Raw genomic sequence first — 18,459 nt, forward strand, 5'->3', positions numbered from 1 at the left:
AGTTGATTTACAATGTTGTGTTAGTTTCATGTGTACAGCAAAGTGAATCTGTTATGCATATACATATATCCATTCTTTTTAAGATTCTTTTTTCATATAGGCCATTACAGAGTATTGAGTAGGATTCCATGTGTTATGCAGTAGGTCCTTATTAGTTATCTATTTTGTATATAGTAGTGTATATGTGTCAGTCTCAGTCTTCCAATTTATCCCTCCCCCACTCTTACCCCCCTGTAACCATAAGTTTATTTTCTACATCTGTAACTCTATTTCAGTTTTGTATTGGGTTGGCCAAAAAGTTCTTTTGGGTTTTTCCATAACATTGTATGAAAAACCCAAAAGAACTTTTTGGCCAAGCCAATAGATAAGGTAACTTGAAGCCTTTTTTTAGATTCCACATGTAAACGATATCATATATTTGTCTTTCTCTGACTCACTTCACTCAGTATGCCAATCTCCAGGTCCAACCATGTTGCTGCAAATGGCATTATTTTGTTCTTATTTTGGTTCTTTGTTCTTTTCTCTTAACCATACTGCTTCTCCATCACTCCTATCTGGCTCATTGTGGTTCCTTCTTTATATCTTTAGTTGTAGAAGATCTTTTCTGCTCATCTTCTTTTTCTCATCAGTAGTTGCTCTGCAAATCAGAGCTATTTTTGTGTGCCTGTGAGAAGAGGTGAGATTGGGGTTTTCCTACTCTTCCATCTTGGACACAGCTCCATCATATCCTCTGATAATATTTTAATCTCTGTACAGCCATTAGTAATCTCCCTAGGTTCATTTCTGATTTTAATTATTTGCATATACTCGATTTTTCCTCTTTGCGAATCTAGCTAAAGTTTTGATAATTTCCCTGACTTTTTCAGAGAACCAGCCTTTGGTTTTATTGATTTTCTCTGTTTTTTGTTTGTTTGTTTTGTTTATCTCTGCTCTAGTCTTTATTAGTTCTTTCCTTCTGCTAGCTTTTGGTTTAGTTTGTCCTCTTTTTATAGTTCTTTAAAATATAAGATTAGGTAATTGATTTTAGATCATTATTCTTTTTCAATGTAGGTACTTGCAGCTATAAATTTCTCTCTGAACTCTGCTTTCTCTGCATCTCTTGCTTTGGTCTCTTGTGTTTTCATTCATTTAAACAAATATTTTCATATTACTTTTGTAACTTATTCTTTGACCTATTGATGGTTAACTGCAATAGCATAAAAACATGTGCTCCTTTATAGATCCATCCATCTCTCTATAATTGATGACATAAATTACATACATATACATACTGTTCCTAATTACATAGATCAATAATTGTTTTTATAAATTTTTATTTTAATCATTGAAAAATTTTTTTTTTTTGTGTGTGTTACACGGGCCTCCCACTGTTGTGGCCTCTCCTGTTGTGGAGCACAGGCTCCGGATGCACAGGTTCAGTGGCCATGGCTCACAGGCCCAGCCACTCCACAGCATGTGGGATCTTCCCAGACTGGGACATGAACCCGTGTCCCCTGCATCGGCAGGCAGACTCTCAACCACTGCGCCACCAGGGAAGCCCAAGAAAAAATTTTAATAAATGGAGTACAACAAAAATAACAATAATACTAGTTTTTATTATTGCCTTTAGTGCAATTTTACCTCACTGCAGATCTTTATTTCTTCTTATGGTTTTGTGTTACTGTTTAGCAACCTTTCATTTCAACAAGAAGTATTCCCTTTTGCATTTTTTACAGGGAAAGTCTAGAGTTAATGATGTCCCTCAACTTTTGTTTATCTGGGAATGTCTTAATTTCTACTCTTTAAAAAAATTTTTTTAAGGCCACATTGTGTGGCATGTGGAATCTTAGTTCCCCACCAGGGATCAAACCCATGGCCCTCGCATTGGGAGGGTGGAGTCTTAAATACTGGACCACCAGGGAAGTCTCTACTTCATTATTGAAGGACATTTTGCCTGATATAAAACTCTCAGTTAACAAGTTTGTATTTCAGCACTTTGAATTTATCAATCCACTGCCTTTTGGCCTCCAGTGTTTCTGATGAGAAATTGGCTGATCACTTTATTGAAGATATCTTTTAGGTGATGAATTCTTTCCCTTGTTTCTTTCAATAGTCACTCATTATCTTTGTTTTTCACCAACTTGAATATAATGTGTCTTGGTGTAGGTGTCTTTGAGTTTATCCAACTTGAAGTTCACTAAGCTTCTTGGATTTGTAAATTTATGTATTTTATTAAATTGGGACTATGTTAAGCCATTATTTCTTTAAATATTCTTTCCGCCCATTCTGCCCATTTCTCTCTTTCTGGGACTCCCACAATGTGTATGCTCATTCACAGGATGGTGTCCCACAAGTCCCTTAGGCTTTGTTCATTTTTCTTCATTCATTTTTCTTCCTTGAACTCGATAATTTCAAATATCCTTTCTTCAAGTTTGCTGATGATTTTGCCTGCTCATATCTGGTTTTGAACCCCTGAGGTGAACTTTTCATTATAGTTATTGTAATTTTTAACCTCTGGAATTTCTTTTTGATTCTTTTTAAAAATAATTTCTTTCTCATTATCAATATTTCCTTTTGTTCCTCCATCATTTTCTTCTCTTTGTCATTGTCTTCCCTTAGTTCTTTGTACATCTTTAAAAATGTGGTTTTAAAGGCTTTTTCTAGTAATTCCAAAATCCAGGCTCCCTCAAGAATGGTTTCTCTCAGTTTATTTTGTTTCTTTGATTGGGCCATACTTTCATCTATCTTTGTATGCCTTGTGATATTTTTCGAGTATTGTACATTTGCTTTTTATAATGTTCTATCTTCAGACATCAGATTTGCCCCTTGTTAGAGTTTGATTTTGTTGTTGCTGTTGTTGAAGTGTTTCTCTTTGCTAGAAATCAGGGTGAGGTTAAAGTTTTAGGTCTTCTCAGGTATTTTATGAGCCAGTGTTTTTCTCTGGACATGCACATAATTTTGTAAATTCCACTATTTGTGAGGTTGTTTTTTTAAAATGTCTAATTCTCTAATGCCTGGCTCCCAAATGGAGAAAAAAGAAAAAAAAAAAAACTTATCCTTTAAAACCCCTGGAAGTTGCTTCTTCTAATGAATGTTGAAACAACTGGGCCCAGCTTCTGTGCATATACCTCAATGACCATGGGCAGTAATCAGCAATTAGAATGCAGAACCACAGTATTTGGAGGATAAGGTCTTATTGTCTACTGGTTCCACCAAATTACACCAGGAATGCAGGTATGTTGGCTGCCATGGGACAGAGTGATGAAGACTTTGAAGATGCTGCTATTCTAAAGGAATGACATTGACTAAAATTAACCACAGTTCCCGCTCAGTTTTTCCACTGCGAGTTGCAAGTGCTCAGTTAGAGTCCAGAGTTCCAATATAGTTACTTCAGACAGTTTTTGCTAGTACAATTTTGTTTAGATAGAGAGACAGGTCTTAGTGCTTCCTAGTCTACCCTGGTTTCACCCCTAAACATTGTATTTTAATGCAATTGAAAGTTTAATATTTTTATGAAGATGGAATTTAGATTAAATATTTAGATGGGTGCTGCTTCCACAAAACAATTATTGAAAGTAATTTGGTTATGAATACAATAATTATCGTGAGCATTTGTAACTTAAATTTACATGCAATTTTCTATTTTAACTAAATGTAGGGGAAAAAAGTGTTCATGGTGGTTTAAAAACAGTGCCACTCAGTTATAACCTAGAATGGTATAAATAAAAAGTTATAATTTTGGGGAACTTCAAGGAGTGAACTGCATAAATCTTGTACTGTATTATTAAAGATTTTAACTGTTTAAAATGAAGAGTATCTATTTAGGAGTATTCCAGGAATCTAAGTTGTCAATTCCAGGCTCAACCATGGCCTGGCATAAATCCATTAATTATAAGGAAATATAGTCCTAAGGCATCCAGTGAATTAAGGCTGTATTTTTGAATATCTATTCCTTTATTCTCCATCAAGGTAGTTGTAACTTGTGTATATGTCTCAGATTAAAAAATGAAGAAACAAACCAAAAAACTCAATAAACACCAAAAAACAATGTTAGATTACATGGAAGCCTTAAAACCTAGACACAAAGCTGACTGATTGTTTGACAGTAGTGAATGATTAAGTTTTAGGTCACTATTTAAAGAAAATTGTGCAATATGTTTTCCTGTTAGTAATGTCAGGTTTAAAGCAAGATAAGAATCAAATATCCTGTTTTACCATTTAGTATTTTTTCTTTACAGTTCAGTTAAATTGACACTAACAATACCAATAACTTTTCCTACGTTTTTAAGCACACTTTTAAGGATATCTTCATGGAATTTAAAGAAGCTGTTACTGAAAAAGTAAGATTATCTGACCTTCTGAGGAATCTGGGCAAGGGCTGATGCAATCACATTAGACTTTTCTTCTGTGAGGTTTTTGATCATTGACCCCAGAGTAAACACCACAACTCCATGTTTTCCAGAGCTTTGAACAAACTTTTCTAACTCCTGTGAGGGAAATAGTCTTTGTTATATGAAAGTTGATATTTACAAGAATGTCACACACTTTTCTCAATATGTCTGAATTCTTAGAACACTTCTGTTTTTTCGTATGTTAACCATTTCAGTGTACAAAATATAACCTGAAATCACTGGTTATTAAGCAAATTAAAAATGATTTAAATGGAGGTTCCCTTCAGCATGATAGAGGGTAGTGTGTGTGTGTGTTTACAAATTATTGACTACATGTTATCTTCTCCCAATTACAGAGCTCTTTACATGTCTGATTTAACTTAGATATACAGGAATCTTAAGAGATATGTATACATTTACATATGAGAAAGCTATCTCAGTAAGGTTAAGTAATTTGTCCAAGTCTACGCAGCAGTAGCTGGCAGAGCCAAATTTCTAGTTTAAGTTAAATAGTTCTGGTGCTTCACTTTATATTTAGTTTTGGATGCTAATAAGATTATCATTCATTTTTCTGCTGAATCACAGTCAGTATAATGACATATTTTTTGTATATTTACTTTTTTCTGTTTTCTAAATTTCAATTTTCTTTTATTTTGGTTACATTTTCTCTTCGTATAAGCTTCCACAAACACATTTAGAAATGAGGTAGACATATAAATTCCTGACCATATAAGACATGCAGAAAGAACTATAATGAATACTCTGAGGTTAACAGTAATATAGTAGAAATATATGGCTTTCCATTAAAAATAAAAATATCATATCTAATTATAATGAAGTAAAAAAAAAAATCTTTTCATCCTATGCTGAACTAGTAGCAAAACTAATTCAACCAAATAAGAGAAGATAAAAATGTGTAAGACTTAAAGTGGAAAGACAAGGAAGAAATTTATATTAAGGAATTAACTCACATGATTATGGAGTTTGGAAAGTTTAATCTGCAGAATAGGCCATAAGGCTGGAGACTCAGATAGGAGCCATTGCTCTAGTTCAAGTCTGAAGGCTGTCTACTGGTAGAATTCTTATTTTTCTTGGGAGTGTTCAGTCTTTTGTTCTATTCAGGTCTTCAACTAATTGGATGAGCCTCAGCCACATAATGGAGGGCAATTTGTTTACTCAAGGTCCACATATTTAAATGTTTATGTCATCAAAAAAATATCCTCACAAAAACTTCCAGAGTGATGTTTGGCTAAATATCTGGGTACCTGGCCCAGGTAAATTGATGTATAAAATTAACTGTTACACTGTATTTATAGATGGATTGATATAATATGTAAAGCTATCAATCACTTCAAATTTATTTTCAATTATATCATCATATTCTCATAAATAATGAATAAACTTTGAAAAAGAAAAAGGAGTACTGGAGACTATTTCAATCCGATAATAATAAACAATACAAAATGAAATCTACTGACCTGCTAACAAAGTCAACAATAGAATAAAGTAGTGAGGCCAGAAAGAGAACCATGAGTATGTGAAACCCTCCTGTATGATAAGATGATATAATTCATTGGGATAATCAGTGAGAAAATATCACACTAAGTGGATGGTTTATTAACTGGTGGTACAATAATATGTTCATTATTCAGACAAAAAAGGGAGGTGAATATTTACCTCCTATCATGTATTAATTTTAAAAATCTGAATGGATTAAATGTATCATGTTAAAATAGAATATTATACATTTAACAATAAAATATAGGAGAATGTCTTTTTAACCTTAGTAAAGAGAAAAGTATTTTAAATGAGATTTTTAAAAGTACAAATCATAATGTATAAAAAGATGGATTTGATTACATCAAATTTGGTACTTTATGTTTAAAAAAGGTAATTAGAGAAAATATTAACAAATATATGGACTCATAGGAGAAGATATTTGCAATGGCTAGATCAAGGATTTATACCTATTCTAAGTGATGGAAAGAATTGATATTACTTGGAAAAAAAAGATTATCCAAAAAATATACAAAATATATGAGTTTCACAAAGGGAAAATAAGGATAATTGATAAGTTTCTGAAACAATGTTCAACTTTGCTATAAATGGAGATTACAAATAAAATTCATCAGTGTGATATCCCTTTACCTCTGTGAAACTGACCCGTATTAGAAAATAGAATAATAATCAAGGTCTAGGTAAAATGTGGAAGATGTAACCCCCTAAGCATTCCTGATACCAAAATTCTCTGCTACAGTCAGAATGAATGAAATGAATTTACAAATTGAAACTTGGATACATATGAAAAAAATTATATATACTAATAAGAATGAGAAAATGTGAATTATAGCATAACATCATTTATATAATTAAACAACTCAAATCATTTCTACATATAGTTTAAGGATACACAGTTATCTGTTTAAATTGAAATAAGATGATAAACATTAAATTCATTTGACTGGGTGCCCACTGGTTGTGGGGTAATGGAAGAGAAGAAGATAAAGAAAAAATGTAAGAAAAATTAATCAAAAGAGATGTTTGCCATGGGCTGATTATGGAGTGGAATGAACTGAGAGTATGATTAATACATTCTGTTGCCCTGAGATGCACGAAAAACAAATTCTGTAATTCCACAAACTTATGTTGTGGCATTCAAAATCAAACTGACATTTTTATCATGTTGTAGTGCGAGGGAAATTTTTCACTCCTCTCCCCAACGTTTTCGTACGTCTTCCTTACAAGAAAGAGATGAAAGTCTGAGTCTTACTGCAGATCCCTAGTTGGGTCACATTCACTAGAGGATTGTTGTGCTGAGAGTTATAAGAACACACATACATGATTAACTGTGATTCTCCCTGTATTTCTTCAGTAGATGCGGCTAAAGTTTAAGAAGAAAAGACCATGTTCCAAAGATACTGGCACAAAAACAGAAATATAGATCAATGGAACAGGATATAAAGCCCAGAGATAAACCCACGCACCTATGGTCAACTAATCTATGACATAAGAGGCAAGAATATACAATGGAGAAAAGACAGCCTCTTCAATAAGTGGTGCTGAGAAAACTGGACAGCTACACATAAAAGAATAAAATTAGAACACTCCCTTACACCATACACAAAAATAAACTCAAAATGGATTAAAGACCTAAATGTAAGACCGGACAACATAAAACTCTTAGAAGAAAACATAGGCAGAACACTCTTTGACATAAATCACAGCAAGATCTTTTTGACCCACCTTTTAGAGTAATGGAAATAAAAACAAAAATAAACAAATGAGACCTAATGAAACTTAAAAGCTTTTGCACAGCAAGGGAAACCATAAAACGACAAAAAGACAACCCTCAGAATGGAAGAAAATATTTGTAAATGAATCAACAAAGGATTAATCTCCAAAATATACAAACAGCTCATGCAGCTCAATATCAAAAAAACAAACAACCCAATCCAAAAATGGGCAGAAGACCTAAATAGACATTTATCCAAAGAAGATATACAGATGGCCAAAAAACACATGAAAAGCTACTCAACATCACTAATTATTAGAGAAACGCAAATCAAAATTTCAATGATGTATCACCTCAGACCAGTCAGAATGGCCATCATCAAAAAATCTACAAACAATAAATGCTGGAGAGGATGTGGAGAAAAGGGAACCCTCTTGCACTGTTGGTGAGAATGTAAATTGATACAACCACTATGGAGAACACTATGGAGGTTCCTTAAAAAGCTAAAAATAGAATTACCATATGACCCAGCAATCCCACTACTGGGCATAAACCCAGAGAAAACTAAAATTCAAAAAGACACATGTATCCCAATGTTCTTTGTGGCACCATTTACAATAGCCAGGTAATGGAAGCAACCTAAATGCCCATCGACAGATGAATAGATAAAGAAGATGTGGTACATATAGACAATGGAATATTACTTAGCCATAAAAAGGAATGAAACTGGGTCATTTGTAGAAATGTGGATGGACCTAGAGACTGTCATACAGAGTGAAGTTAAATCAGAAAGAGAAAAATATCACACATTAACACATGTATGTGGAATCTAGAAAAATGGTACAGATGAACTTGTTTGCATGGTAGAAATAGAACACAGATGTAGAGAACAAATGTATGGACAACCAGGGAGGAAAAGGGGGTGGGATAAATAGGGAGATTGGGATTGACATATATACACTAATATGTAAAAAATAGATAACTAGTGAGAACTTGCTGTATAGCACAGGGAACTCCACTTCACTGTACAGTAGAAACTAACACAACATTGTAAAGCAAGTATACCCTAGTAAAAAAAAATAATAAAATATTTTTTAAAAGTTCAATTTTTTAAAAAAGTATACTTGTCTTTATGTCTTTATTCTATACTTTCATCTATTTCTCTAATGTCAATGGTCAGGTTTTCAGGAATAACCCCTCTTCACAGAAGCCTTAGGCATCTAGTTTATAGTATTTTGATCCACCCCAAGTTCTGTTTTTCACTCTGGGTGATGTAATGCTCACAAAATGCAGCCAGTAAAAAGTCATGAGTTCTTATTCCTTGACTACTAATGTGAGACTACTGCTTATGGAAAAGGCAAATCTATGGAGAAAGTAAAAAAAAAAGGTGATTTCCAGAGATTTAGGGACAGGGAAGGATGAAGAAGTGGAGCACAGGGAATTTTTAGGACAGTGGAGAGTCTGTATGACAGTATACGGGTAGATACATGTCATTACGTATTTATCAAAATATAGAATGTACAACACAAAGAGTTAACATTTTTGTATGCAGTGGACATTGGTTGAGATTAATGTGAATGTTGGTTCATAAAATGTAACAAATGTGCTGCAGGAGTGTGGGATATTGATGGTTGGGGAAGCTGTGCATGGGAGGGGGCAAGAGATAGGTGGAACTCTCTGTACTTTGTGCTCCATTTTGCTGTGAATGTGTCTCTAAAAATAGTCTATTAATTTAAAAAACCATAAATACTATGTAAATCTGTCCCCTGAGATAAACCAATGTATTTGGTAGATGCTTGCTAGACACTGCATTGTACCACATTCAACATATGCAAATATGAACAAATCATTTTCCCTCACAACTGTTCCCCTTTCCTTCTCCTCGTAAATGATAATATTCTCTACTAAATTGCCTGTACAAAAAATAAATAAAGAAATGTAAAGAAATGACATGTACAAAGAAACAAAAAGCCAAAGATTAATTCTGGAAATCTCTCCCTTAATCTCTAGCCTATCAGAAAATCCTATTGACTTTCTTTGTAAATACTTCCTAAACCTCTCCATTTATACTCAAAATTGTTATCATATTGTAGTTTGGATCTCTACAATGGCTTGCAGGAACTATTGCACTTCTATCTCAGCTCATTTCCCTCCTTTAAATCTTGCTCCATTCCAAACAATTCAATAGATAATATTTATGAAAGGGTAAGTTGTATCACGTTACTGCTTAAAAAGTATACATTGATCATTCATTGACCTTAAATTTGAAGTAAAGAATACTTAGTACTGCCCATTTGTTTATTTATAACCTATCCTCCGATAATCTCTCCAGGCTAATTTCTCTCCTCTATTCAAACCAAACAGGTCACCATTACTGAACTTATGCCGGGATTTTGGGTGGGCCATCAATCTCTATTTGATCTTTTCTCAAACTATTATAATTTCCCTACTATGTCCAGTTTTTAGACTAGGTTATGCAAAATAACTTTCAGCTCCAAAATCTCAGTGGCCTAAAACAACACCTTATTGTTACCAAGTCCAAACTCGCTATGCTCACTGCAGGACTGCCCAATGAACTGAAGACGAGGTGCTGAGGCAAGGAATATGACTTTATTCAGAAAGCCGGCAAACTGAGAAGATGGCAGACTAAAGTCTCAAAATAACCATCTTATCGGGGTTTGGATGCCAGTTTCTTTTATAGCACAAAGTGTGTGGGGGGGATATGAGGGAGTAAAGTAAAAAGGCCGTAAGTTTTGCAAATATCACCTGGAACAGCCAGCCTCGGGGAGGGGATGTGTTAATTTCTTCTTTCTTGCAGCCATCCACAGGTGGACAGGGTCTGGATGTTTGCCTGAACAAAGGCACTTTGGTTTAACATTCAGGCAGAGGGGTAGGGTTCCCCAAGGCAAGCCATTATGTATAGACAGTATCCTTTTAGTGAACAACAGCAGCGGAAAGCAAAGGTTAAAGTAAAAGAAACAGATCCAACATGTAGTCAAGATTTGGCTCTTCCCTGTTACATTATTTCTTTCTCATGTCATATGTCCATCATTGAGCTGCAACTGTTATATATATTCTTTAACCAGGACTCAGATTGGCAGAGTAGCTACTCTGGAACACAGCCCAAAGACATCACAAAGGAAAAGAGAACTCTGGAGTAAGTGCACCTGATAATTGTGTTGGACCTGGAAGTGATACCTGTCACTTCAGTTCATTCTCATTGCCCTGAGAGTATTGGACAATTCCACTAAACTCAGGGGCTAGGGACATTACTGTTGTCAAATATGTGGCATATTTGATAAGCATCACTAATGATTACCACAATAATGTAGTAAATACTTAATGGTAATGTAATAGTCTAAGGTGGATAATTCCTGTGTCCAGGTTTTCAGTTTGAGGGTCAAATACTAAAAAATAATAAACTAGAAATGATTCCAGGAGGTAAATACTCAGAGAAGCAAAAAGAAGCACATTTAATTACCTTAGGTAAGGGCTTTGCAGGCTTGCAGTGCAGTCCTCCAACAAATTCAACATTAGGTAAGTAAGGGAATGGAAATTCAAAATCCCAGTATGTTCGAATCAACCACATTTCAGCTTTCCCCATAATTTCACATAATGTGGTACGTTTTCCTGAACAAAAATAAAAGACGATAGAGGGAAAACAATCTGATATGTTAAGTGGGACATGTTTTACGATAGAATTTTCTAAGAAAAATCTTTAAAGAAACAATATTAGTTCTATGCAACCCATGAGAAATCAATAGGACTTTGCCCCCCAAGAGTACACAATACTGAGATTATGAATAACCAAACACAGATTTAAGTATGGAACAAGCAAAAGCCTGCTGCTTTCTCTCTGCCAACAGACTCTTTCTGCTTGAGCATACCTGAGTCCCACTCCAAGCTCAGAATCAGCATGTGCTCCTAGCAATGAACAAGAAATTCAGCCAGTGATCCCAGCCTACTATGGTAGAGTCTCCTCCTCTTCTGGAATTCCAATTTATCTCATCCTCATTGCTCCAAAACCTCTGATACCTTTTAAAAACAGCTTTTGAAATGTATCCATCTTTTCTTCTGGTGTTTGGGACTATGCTTCCATACTTATTATATCCTATCAGGAATGGAAATCTTTTCATAAACATTTAAAAGTGATTATTCCTTTGCTGTACATAATTATATCTCCTGTTTTACAAGACTTTGTCCTCTTTGGTGAAGAGAGAGCACTGCATAATAATTTGGTGATGAAATATTTGCTATTTTGACATATTTAGCTGGTAAACAGTACAAAAGGGTTACCTTTGAACTGAAGTGGAAACCAAGTGAACATTAACAGAATAAGAACTCAGATTAGTGACTCTGAATTAAATCATTTTACTTAGTTGGGAACTACAGCTTCATTTTTGAATTCTATTCAATTACTGTGGTATAAAAACCTTACACAGAGTTTTGGTGTCCTTTTGAAATACGTACTCCATATCACTGATAGGAGGAAACTATAGCTATCTGGTTTCTCACTGCATGGCTTTTTGAATATTCTCCTTGATGTTCTAAGTGTGGTAAAGTTTTGATCAGAAAATATAAGGGTTTTGATCTTACCAGGACAATCTATCTATGTAAGAGATCACAAGCAAATCTCAGTAATTTAGGGGTTTTATTCTGGTAATGACAAAAGTATTCAAAATCCAGTTTCAGACCCAGTACAGACCCCATATTGGAGCCTTATTTGTATCAGCCATGGGTATAATTTTATTCTCTTTGTGTGATGCTTTACACCCACGCTTTTCTTAATGACAGTTTTATTGAGGTATAATTTATATACCGTACAATTCTTCTTTTTAAATAAACTATTGAGTAGTTTTTAGTACATTTATAACATTGTGAAACCATCACCATTATTAAATTAAAAAAAATTTTTATTACTTGCAAAAGAAATCCTGTATCCATTGGCAGTCATTCTTCATTTCTCCCTCTTCCCAGCTCGTGACAACCACTAATCTACTTTTTGCTTCATTTGCCTATTCCAGAAAAACCCTATTTAACTTAATATAAATGAAATCATATACTATGTGGTCTTTTTTGCTGCCTTCTTTCATTTAGCATAATGTTTTTCATGGGTCATCCACGTGGTAGTATGTATCAGTATTTCATTACTTTTTGCTGTTGAATGATATTTTTGTAAGGATATACGTCATTTTGTTTATTCATTCATTAGTTGGTGAACTTTTGGGTTGTTTTCATGTTTGTCTACTATGAATAATGCTGCTCTGAGCATTCATGTATATGTTTTCTGTGGACATATGTGTTCATTTTTCTTGGTTATAAACCTAGGAGTAGAATTGCAGGGTCATATGTTTGGTTCACTTTCTTTCATATCAAGATGATATCTTTTTCCTGTTAATTCTCCACTACTGATTTAGTAATCTGGTGTGATTAATGCATCTTATTGAAATGAAGATAATATTGTAGGAGAAATAAAAAAATAATTGATCTGAATAAGGAGATTGTGAGAAAATATGTCAAATTTGGAAAAACTTTTCCAAATTTCCAAAAGCAATGCCACATTTGATATAATGCTGGGGCATTTGTTGAATGATTAAAGGATTATTTACATCTTCAGGAAAGTGTGCCTACATTTTATTTTGTTATTATTGATTTATTTTGGACTTTTTTGTTCAGACACTGTGAAGTTAAAAAGTTGGTGTGTATATTTCTGTCTGGTAGAAAATATCATCCCCTAAATTATGATTTTATTGCCCTATTAGACATTGACCATTTTTGTGTCTAACCCAATAGTATTATCTTAACATTCCTTTGTCTCCCAAAATGTTATATTAATATTTCCTCAAAATATGGTTTGAACCAGATACCTTCTTACTTGTTTTCTCCTCAATTATTTGAACATATCTATGACATGATTCAATTTATAATTGTATAAGTTATGAGTTACAGTTTTGAAATTTGAAAAATATACTTGGAATACATTTTATAATGGAGATACTAAATTGATACTGAATGATAATCTATATCTAATAGCATTTTAAAATTTATGAGAGTAAAAGAAATTTTTTTCTTCTATTTACCAAGACTTTATTATTCTTTCTCAGATTATTGATATATTCCCCAAAAGAATGTTCTAAGGTGCCAAGAGCTAGCAAGGAATCAGAGACAGAGTTGTGTCCTATAACTTATGTCTCACTATAAAAGAGCTTCCAAAACTGAGTACAAAATTGCTGGAACCAGAGGTAAACAAATAACTTCAATACACCTATAGATCAGTCACTGCTTGATCCATGGCTCAGAAAATGTCACTAGGATGAGATTTTAAGTTATCTTTTTTCGGTTTTGCCTTTTGCAGCTTGGACTGTGACTTTGGGTAAGTGATGGGTACAGCAGTTTCTGTCCACATTTATTTTTGTTTTAGGGTCAAGTCTAGAGATATAAGCACCTGTTTCTGTCACAGAGTGCCCAGAAAAATCCTCAGTGCAACATGTCGACCTTGATTAAGTCATATGCCTTTTTCAAATATATGGCATATTCCTGGGCAGCATACTTCATTAGAAGCACTCATATTGTTTGTGAGTTGTTGAAGAAATAATTTCTCAGAGGAAATTTTTAACAGATATCCAAAAAAGAAAAATGGAAGTGGCTACATAAAATAATAGATCACAACCAAAAGGGTAAATTTTAATTCTTTAGGAATAAAATTAATTTTTAGTAATGATAGGGTATTAGAGATACTTCTGTTAAAATACATACCAAAGAAAACACTTTTAAAATTCATATGGAAGTGCAAAAGACTCCAAATAGCCAAAGCATTTGTGATAAAGAAGAACAAACCTGGAGGCATCACACTTTCTGATTTCAAGCAATATTTTAAAGCTGTACTAATCAAAACAATATGGTACTGGCATGAAAACAAACCCATTGATCAGCCCAGAAATAAGCCCATGCATATAAGGTCAACTAATATTTCACAAGGCAGCCAGAAATAGTGGAGGAAGACAGTCTTTTAAATAATTTTCGCTGAAAAAATTGGATATTCACATGCAAAAGAATGAAACTAGACCCCCATTTTACTCTGCTACAAAAATTAACTTGCAAAGGATTAAAAACATAAATATAAGACCTGAAAAACCATAAAATTCCTAGAAGGAAACATGGGAGAAAAGCTCCTTGACATGGGTCTTAGCAATAATTTTTAAAATATGACACCAAAAGCATAAGCAATAAAATTAAAAATAAAAAAGTGAAGACTACTTCAAATTAAAAAGCTTCTGAAGAGCAAAAGAAATGATCTACAAAATGAAAAAGCAACCTATGAAATGAGAGAAAATATTTGCAAACCATGTATCTGATTTGTCATTACCACCCAAAATGTCTAAGGAACTCATAGAATTTGACAGCAAAAAAACAAACAAACAAAAATGCAAATAATTCATTTAAAAAAATGAGCAAAGGACCTGAGTAGACATCTTTCCAAAGAAGATATTCAAATAGCCAACAAATACATAAAAAGGTGCTCAGCATCACTAATCATCAGAGAAATGCAAATCAAAATCACAATGAGGAATCACCTCACACCTATTAGGATAGCTATCATCGAAAAGACAAGAGTTAACAAATACTGGTGAGGATGTGGAGAAAAGGGAGCACTTGTGCACTGTTGGTGGGAATGTAAATTGGTGCAGGTACTTTGGAAAATAGTATGGATATTCCTCAAAAAACTCAAAATAAAATTCCTACTGTACTCTCATGTCCATTGCATCATTATTTACAATAGCCATAATATGGAAACAATCTGTTTTCCAATGGGTGATGGATAAAGAAAGCATGGTTATATAAACAATGGAGTAATATTAAGTCATGAAAAAAAGGGACAACCTTCCATTTGCATAAACAAGAATGGAACTTGAAATTGTGGTAAGTGAAGTAAGTCAGACTGAGAAAGACAAATACTGTTTGATATCATTTAGATGTGGAACTTCAAAGAAAAAAAAAGAAAAAAACGTTTCAGAGAATAGATTGGTTGTTGCAAGATCCTACGGTTGGAGGGTGGGCACTATAGATAGGTAAAGGTGGACGAAAGTTATAAACTTTCAGTTCTGGGGATGTAATGTATAGTATGGTGACTATAGCTAATAATACTGTATTGAATATTTGAAATGTGCTAAGAGAATAGATCTAAAGTTTTCATCTCAAGATAAAAAAGACTTTTAACTATGTGTGGTGATGAATGTTAACTAGAGTTATAGTGGTGATCACTTCACTATATGTACAAATATAAAATCATTATGTTGTCCACCTGTGATGAAACAAAATGATTTTAAGGCAGGACAAGAAAAATTTAAAGTAAAATTTTCTCTGCCATTTGAGCTACTACCCTGCTCCCCTTTAGTGTCCATTTTGCATCTGCATTGTACATTAACAAGATCTCCTTAGAAGACACAGGAATGTCTGCTCACAAACAAAACAAAAATGAAACAAACAAAAAAGCCAGTTTCCTCCTGGTGCCAACAAGGTAACTCCTTAGGATATAACATTCCTTCCTTAATCCCCTAAAGGGTCACAGTAACTCATTACTCGCTTTGTTGGCCTATGTAAACTGTCAATACATTACTCTGATGTATAACCCTTTGATGTAAAACCCTTTGTCTCAAAAACATATAACTGTGCTTTGACTTCTAATGGGTGAAACATTCCTCAGAGCTTTCTGAAAGACTGTCTCCTGGGTTATAATCCCCACATTGGCTCAAATAAAGTTGTCCATTTCTTAGATTGACTATTGATTAACTTTTTCATCCACACCTGAAACTAATACAATGTTATATATTAATTATATCTCAAAAAATCTAAATAATATAAATAGGATACTGCTTCCTCTAAGATAACTAATATACTATGCAAAATCATCCTTAACACAATTAAATAAAAGTTTCTTTAATAAAAAAATCAATTATGCAAAAGGAAAATTAAAGTGGTTACAGACTTGCTTAAATTGAGAAAAGCTTTGTGCTCAGTGTCAAAGCTCTCTAGTTGACCTCTAATGCAATTATGAATAGAACAATAACAAGATAACAATGGGATAAGTTTAAAAGTCTAGAAACATGGTCCTTTAGAGAAAAATCTTCCTTGTTTCTCCTTTTGAAGACAAGAGCAAATGAAATCAAGATATATTTATTTATTTTCCAGTTTCATGCTTACCACTTTCCAACCCCAGGAATCAGTCAATCAAGCCTTGATAGGATGCAAACAGAAAGCCTGAGAGACAGCAGGTTAATCAGAAAGAAAACAAGTGTATAAAAGGAGAAGTAAACAAGAGAGAAGTAGTCTAAGGTTATGGAACTTAAGCACACGTCAGATTTGGCTTTTCCAGATACTCTGGAAAAAAAATTAGTAGCATCAAATAGAATTTATGGAGAAATATAGAGAATATTCCTTCTCTGATATGTTTGCAGTACTCAATGATCTAAAAAAAAAAAAGAAAAAGAAAAATTTAAAAAAAGAAAGAAAAAGAGCTGTTTTTATTGTTTTCACTCAAAACAGTTAAGCAACAGGAGCTTGGGTCCTCACTTAAAAAAAAAAGTCTTTTGTAAGTTTTCCTACAGTCAGATAAATATTCACATTTTACATATGAAATATGAATCATTATTACATGCAAATTTCTCTTACCTAAAATCTTGCTGTAATACTCATCCCATTCTGCAAATGCATAGTATGAAGACATCATATCACTCATTGTATACAATAACCAGTTCTCCAGCCTCTGTATAAAAGTCATGTTGTCTGTCAGTCTTGATGTGATGCCAGGAACATATGAAGAAGGCATAGGAAGCCTGGCACACAATCTCTCAATGACATTCCCATAGGAAAACCGAAAAGAGTATATAAACGGAATATTGAGGAGTTCAGCCACCAATTCCCCACAAAAGCTTAAAGGGTCAGCAATACAGATATCAAATTTAGCTGCCTGTAGCCTGCTGAGTAAATCCTTGTTTGTGACAGCACTGTCACATACTCTTTTAGCTGATGCTAAAAAATTTTTTATAACTTTTGTCATTTTCACTTGCCTGTCCCACCATGAAAGTTTCGGCAGTTCAAAAGAAAGTGTATAGAGATCAGCACTGAATTCTTCCATGAAACTTTCTTTACTTATTGAAAGTTGAAGTATCTCCACATTAAAGGGAATCTTGGTATGATCAAGCAGAGAACTTGTTGAAGGTACCAGGATGGTTATCTCATGTCCATGAAGGTGGAGTTCTTCCAGAATAACTTTTAGATTAATCCAATGACTAAAATCCATGGGCCACACAAGTACCTTCCCAGTCCTTCCAAAGTCAAAGAACCATAGATGCAGCATGAAAAGGACACAGAAGCCTTTCACAGTCTTCATGATATTAAGTTTGCTCAAACTAAATCTGGGCTTAAACCAAGTGCATGAAACTCACAATCCAAAGATTTGTACTTGACCCTCCCAATCAATTTATAGTAGGTTGGGCTGAACTTTGAGTTGTGTACTTTGTATTGAGGAGTAAAATGAAATGCAAGTGCCTTGATGGAAAAAAAAATGTCAATAAAGTCAATAAAATAAGTTAGGAAAAAACAAACCTCAGAATGAGAGTTACCAAACTTCTTTTAGAGGATATCAAAAAAAGGGTGTGTGAAGTTAAACACAAATCCATAATAATTTCTAAATAATATTAAGAAAATCCATCATCATCTGATGCATATTCAAATAAGACTAGATTGTTTGGATCTTTTTCTCTGGTTTTATTTGAATGTTCTTTTGAACAGAATGGTCTCTGTAGTGTTTCTCATACTGATAATTCTGCCAAATATTGCAGATAAGAATGAGGCCAT

The 18,459-nt window shown here is 33.7% G+C and overlaps 1 protein-coding gene across 1 annotated transcript in view; it reads right to left on the bottom strand.

Annotated features, from left to right (window-relative positions):
* LOC307185332 (UDP-glucuronosyltransferase 2C1-like) overlaps positions 1-18,248 on the bottom strand; it is a gene marked incomplete at its 3' end in the record, with an annotated part of 34,429 nt that extends 16,181 nt beyond the window's left edge. The window contains exons 1-3 of the mRNA XM_079919480.1: positions 17,272-18,248; positions 11,084-11,232; positions 4,335-4,466 (exon numbers count right to left, since the gene is read on the bottom strand). Coding sequence (XP_079775606.1) covers positions 4,335-4,466; positions 11,084-11,232; positions 17,272-17,992 — 1,002 coding nt within the window. The 5' untranslated portion in view covers positions 17,993-18,248. The remainder of the gene's footprint in view (positions 1-4,334; positions 4,467-11,083; positions 11,233-17,271) is intronic.
* Positions 18,249-18,459: the final 211 nt, after the last annotated feature.

Source organism: Stenella coeruleoalba (genome assembly GCF_951394435.1).
Source record: "Stenella coeruleoalba genome assembly, chromosome: 4".
In the NCBI taxonomy this organism is placed as follows: domain Eukaryota; kingdom Metazoa; phylum Chordata; class Mammalia; order Artiodactyla; family Delphinidae; genus Stenella; species Stenella coeruleoalba.